The sequence below is a fragment of the Vanessa atalanta genome, chromosome W, assembly GCF_905147765.1.
Source record: "Vanessa atalanta chromosome W, ilVanAtal1.2, whole genome shotgun sequence".
Lineage (NCBI taxonomy): Eukaryota > Metazoa > Arthropoda > Insecta > Lepidoptera > Nymphalidae > Vanessa > Vanessa atalanta.
In genome coordinates this window covers 3,976,047-3,981,588 of record NC_061901.1, presented here as the reverse complement: position 1 = coordinate 3,981,588, position 5,542 = coordinate 3,976,047, and the positions used below count along the sequence as shown (strand labels likewise).

General features: G+C 38.4%; 1 protein-coding gene across 1 annotated transcript; it reads right to left on the bottom strand.

Annotated features, from left to right (window-relative positions):
* Positions 1 to 2,712: 2,712 nt before the first annotated feature.
* Positions 2,713 to 4,719, bottom strand: LOC125075554 (zinc finger MYM-type protein 1-like). The gene has a single exon (XM_047687266.1). It carries the CDS (start codon positions 4,717 to 4,719, stop codon positions 2,713 to 2,715), a length of 2,007 nt encoding a protein of 668 aa, XP_047543222.1.
* Positions 4,720 to 5,542: the final 823 nt, after the last annotated feature.

Here is a 5,542-nt window from a genome sequence, read left to right as displayed (position 1 = left end):
TAGGGAATATTTCCTTCTCTTGACCTAATCACTGCCTGCATACGCCTATTAAGTGACCTGATTAGCTTTTTAATGTCTTCCTGTTGGTTCCGTTCCCATTCTTCAATTAGGGCAGCTTCCAGTTGATCCAGGGTTTCTGGAATTGGTTTTCTTGCTCGAACCTTACGTTTTAGCTGGTCCCTGAAGTGTTCTATAGGGGTTTAAGTCCGGACTATTGGCTGGCCACTGCATAACTGGAATTTCGACTTCCCTGAGAGTCTTTAACAATTCTAGCGACGTGAGGTCTTGCGTTGTCGTGCATAAGTTGGAAATTACCCCAATATATGCAGCGTAAGGCATCACATGAGGCTCTAGAATGTCCGTTATGTAAGATTCAGCATTAACAGCACGATTACGGAGAAAAACCAGCTCCGTCCCGTCAAAGAAATACCTCCCCAAAACATTGTAGAGCCTCCACCAAATCGGACTGTTTCTCGAATGCAACACTGAGTGTAGCGTTCTCCTAGCCTTCGCATGACGTTACGTCGTTCATCGGAGCCTACTAGAGTCATTCGGCTTGTCTCCCATTGGTCCAGTGTCCAATCGACGTGCTGCCTAGCAACTTGTAATCTCGCTTGTCGATGAGATGCTGTGAGTTTTGGTCCTGTCGCTGGCTTGTGAGGGGTTAAGTTTTGCTCTCAAAGTCTTCTTCTTACAGTGTTTTCACTCACAGACACTCCACGACTTTCTCGGAGTTTACCTTGAACGTCAACAGCCGAAAGATGTCGGTTTCTTAAAGACGTCAAAGCAATAAAACGGTCATCGGTCGGGTTCGAACTGAAATGATTCCGCGTTAAGAACTGGAAATAAACTAACCATGCACTTTGTGCACAAAGTAACGTTTTCTTATCAGTACTTTAAAAATATTCAGAATACCTTCAATAACATTTACAACTCCTCCAAATCAATATCAAGTGGATAATAAAATGTTAAATGTATGCCCCATAAGTAAAACAATCCACCTAGGTCGTCGCATAGCTAAGATAACATAGCTAAGAACAACTTTGAAAGTAAAAAATTACGAGTGTGTCGATTTTTTTGGCGGCCATATATACCTACATCGTGATGTAGTAGACAGTCGTGATGATTAGCATGACTATAAGGTTTAGTTTGTCGTGCGTAATCTCATGGAGTAGGCTTGAGTTTGCTTGATTCGACTGTCCGTTTTGGGCAATGATAACTTTTTCTTTTCCTATTTTGATGTTACACGAAATCGTAGTGAATAAGATGTTGTCGAAAAGTAGTATGAATATGATGTTTAATTACTGAGACATAAATCGCACTGTAGGCTTGACGAGTCGCCCGTATCGGGTTCGGATCTTTGTTTTTGTTACAGGGTTTCTCGTTGCTATAGCTAAGCACTTTCGAATTTGTTGTGAATTATTTACCCTTATTTGACGGAGAGTATTGTATTTTTGAGTCACTGTGTATTAAAAATGCAGGTTTTAATCTATCTATTGAGATTGTGTTAATATTATCGGAGATCATGATTTTAAAATGTTTATCTCCTCTCTCAATAACTTTATGAGGTCCGAAATAAGGGGTTATTAGGGGTTTTGTGACATGGTCGCAACGTACAAATAGAAAGATAGAAAGAAAAAAACATTTATTGACATACACACATATAAAGAAATATATATACATATATATATATATATACAAAAATGAACAAAGAAAGATATAATAATAAAGAAAAAAAAAAATATGTAATGAATATAAAACTTGTGTGCAGTCAAAAGGAGACAGCTCAGGCTATGAGGGATTTTTATCCCTCTGCTGATTTTCAGTTGTCTCCCTTGTAGCCAAGCAATGACAGTATCAACTTAAAAAACATACACATAAACATTTGAGGGGTACGGGAAGCGAGGCGCAGGTTGCGACCGATCACACCACCGCGTCGTCTCGGGAGTGTTTATAAAAAAAAAACAGGCTTCGCGCGGGGCGGGGGGTGCGCGGCCGCAACGTGGATGTGGACATAACGGAACATCCTCGACGTCAGTGTAATCGTCACCGCACGCCCGTGTAGATTGCGTCACGTTGCGTCATAATAAACCTATTATGTTACTTATTCTGTGACGTGTTATTACTACCTTAAAGTGATTTTATTTGCTTACATGAATTGTAAAAACAATACAAAGTGAACAACAAACATAGTAAAAGCATCATAAAAGAACTACCATAGGTTAATTGAGAATTTTTTTCCATTTTTATGCACTAAACGATATTCAGCCAGTGGCGGATTTACAAATTTTCAAGGTATAGGCTGTAAAGCTTTTGCCGCCCTTGCCTCCACAATTGTCAAATTGTCATGTCCTAGATTATTTTTACAACAATTTCGTTGGAATTGTACGTAAAATAATGTTTAGGTGTATTTTTGAGCAAATTAAAGCTCAATCGTGTAAGATTTGGAAGGCGGGGTAATGCATGCTACTTACACAATTGGTAGACGTGAATAAACAGAATAAATCATCTTTATTGCGTATATTTATATAATTACGTTACAATACTTTTTTGCGTGATTTTTTGTTGGCAAAATCATCGATGATATCGTCGTACGTGATTTTGTTCATCAATTCTGACTCTATGCACAAAAGAGCTAAAGCGTTTAATTTTTCTTGGCTCAAGGTCGATCTCAAATAATTTTTAACCCTTTTTAAACAAGAAAAACTTCTCTCACCCGAACAATTCGTCGCTGGTGTACATAAAGCCATACGAAGGGATAATAAAGTCCAAGTTCGGATAAACGTTCTGCAAACTCTCTGGTTTCACCAGAATGCTTTGCGAAGAAATGTGGCTTCGAAAATGTATGCATTCTTGAACGAATTCAGTCTCTAAATCATTAGGGTACGTTTCTTCCAAAGACCGAGCCTTTTTCGTAAGGGTTGATGATGACAATTCGCTCATTGTGGTCAGAAATGAAAATTTTTCATTGAAATTGTCGTACGCCTTCTTCCTTTTTTCCAATTCGGATGCGAGTCTATCAATGATGACGAGAAATGTGTTGATTTTGAAAGTATCACTTGCGGTCATACTTATTTCTTCCTCGGGTGTTTCGTCAGCAATTTTTTTCCTTTTCGGTTGTCTTTTTCCGAGGTCTTTTGCGTATTGCTTCGACGCACTTAATTCCATCGCCATTTCTTCAAAATACTTGAAGTTTTCCCGTTGATCCACGAAAAACTTGCGAAGAGATTCATAAAGATCGGCTACGGTAATCAAATCGACGGTAGAAGCCTGGATTTGAACATTTACTTTGTTTATTCTTTCCAAAAAAACGTTCCACACAACAACCATCAACGCCGTTTCCAATTGATTCAACTTTGAAAGAATTCCCGTTGCTTCGTTTCTTGTGACAGGCTTCTCCGTGCAATCGTCCCTGATTACTTCCAAAGCTTTAATGACTTCGTGCCACGAATCTCTCAAACTTTTACACGCATCCTCTCTAGCTGACCAACGTGTGAGGTTTACTCTCTTGACTGTTTTGTCTTCTCCAACTTCAGTCATCAAAATCTTCCAGCGTTGTGTCGAACTTGAAAAAAAAACGTATATTTCTTGGAGCAACATAAAGAATCGACAAGCTTCTGTGCACGATTCAGCAGTCGCTGTTGCCACTAAATTTAAAGAATGGGCAGAGCAAGGAACGAAAAAAGCAAATGGTGCTTGACGTTGAATTTTAGCCTGTAAGCCATTGTATATCCCAGACATATTTGCGGCATTGTCATAAGATTGTCCACGGCAGTCTTGAATATTCAAACCCAAGGTTTTCAGTTCCGAAGCAATAGCAGCAAACATTTCTTCAGCTTTATGTCCCACTGAGGGCAAAAACTTGAGGAATCTTTCACAGGGTTCTCCTGTTTCTGAAACATATCGGATCACGAAGGTGAGCTGGTCCACATGCGCTATATCCGGTGTCGAATCGATAATTAAGGAAAAGTATTTCGCCCTTCTTATCTCATCTCCAATTTGCTTCAATACTTTATGGCCCATCAAGAGTATAAACTCATCGCAAACTGTTTTCGACAAGTAACTGGTACTTCCGGATCCTTGATTCCCAAACCGCTCAATATGACTGGCTAAGAAAGGATCGAACTCAGCTAACAGTTCCAGGATCATAAAATAATTCCAGTTGTGTGGATCACCGAACTTTTCACTTTTTCCTCTAAAAGCGAGACCTCTTGAACACAGCCGCTTCACTACAGCAACAACCCTTTTCAAAACGCTTCTCCAATAAGTGATTTCTTCATCAATTTGCAAATGAAGTAAATTATCGATTCGAGAATCAATCGCACTTCTAGCTTTCAAACTAAGGATACTGGATTTATGACGCGCTGAGTTTTCATGCTGAGCTACTCGAAGTTCTGCATTTTTCCAGTCATTAAATCCTTCGTTCTCGAACTGAGTTTTATTCTCCAATGGACCAAATGCTAAACACGGCCCGCAGTATACGGATCTCTTACTTTCGGAGTAAACCAGCCAATTTCGGTCCTTTACTTCATTGTTTTTCATTTTTCTTTGGAAGATACTCACTGGCAAGAAACGACGTTGATCAGCATATACTCTTTCACTTTTAGAGAAGTCAGAACATTTGTTTTGATCGAAGCCGCATCTTGCAATAATTTCCCTTAAAGTGTCGTTAATTTCCCATAAAGCTGGATCCTTGTTCTGATCTTCAGTTGTTTGCATTCGATCATCGTTTAACGACTCGGTCCGAGAGGCATCTTCAATTTTGGAGCACTCGTCGTCAAAAACACAATCATTAATTTTGGAGCACTCGCCGTCAAGAACACAATCATTCTCTTTCAGTCAAACTTTTTCTTTAGTCGATAGTTCAACAGATGACAGATGGGCAGCCGATTTGAAGTCCGTTTCATCCTTTCCAGATTGCATTGTTGACGTTCCCGACTTTTCGATACAATTTTCATTTTTGAAAAAACTGTCAATTTTTGTGGTTTTTCGTATGATTTGCTCTTGTTCTTCTTTTTTTATTTTGGCCTTCTTTTTGTACTCCGCTCCGCTAAGTCGCTTTCTACCATCACTAATTTTTACAATTTCTTTTCAGGAACTGAAATGGAAAGAATGAAATTAAGAAGTTTATTTCTCATACGCAAGCAACGGCATCCTTCGTTCCGAATTCCCGCAATAAATAGTTAGCGTAACGTAATTTTTGTTATTCTATCACGAAAAATCGAAACTTCTTTGCACAGTTTCCGATGAATTGTTTATTGTGAATTATTATTTCTATTGTTTCATGTTTGCTTCATTAAAAAAACAAAATGATAAGATAACCATGTGCAATCTTTTAGAATATCTTATGGTTAGTATGAAAATGTTCAAAAGTTTAACGAGACCATGTTCCAAGCTTCGAAATGAAAAATATTTTTGAAGGGCTTTTTGAATGAATTTATTCGTTACAGATAATTTATTGTTATTTATTGGGATTATTAAAAGTTTTTACTTACCGGTGTTGTGAAAAAATTCATACAATCCGCGAAACACGTCGAAAAAA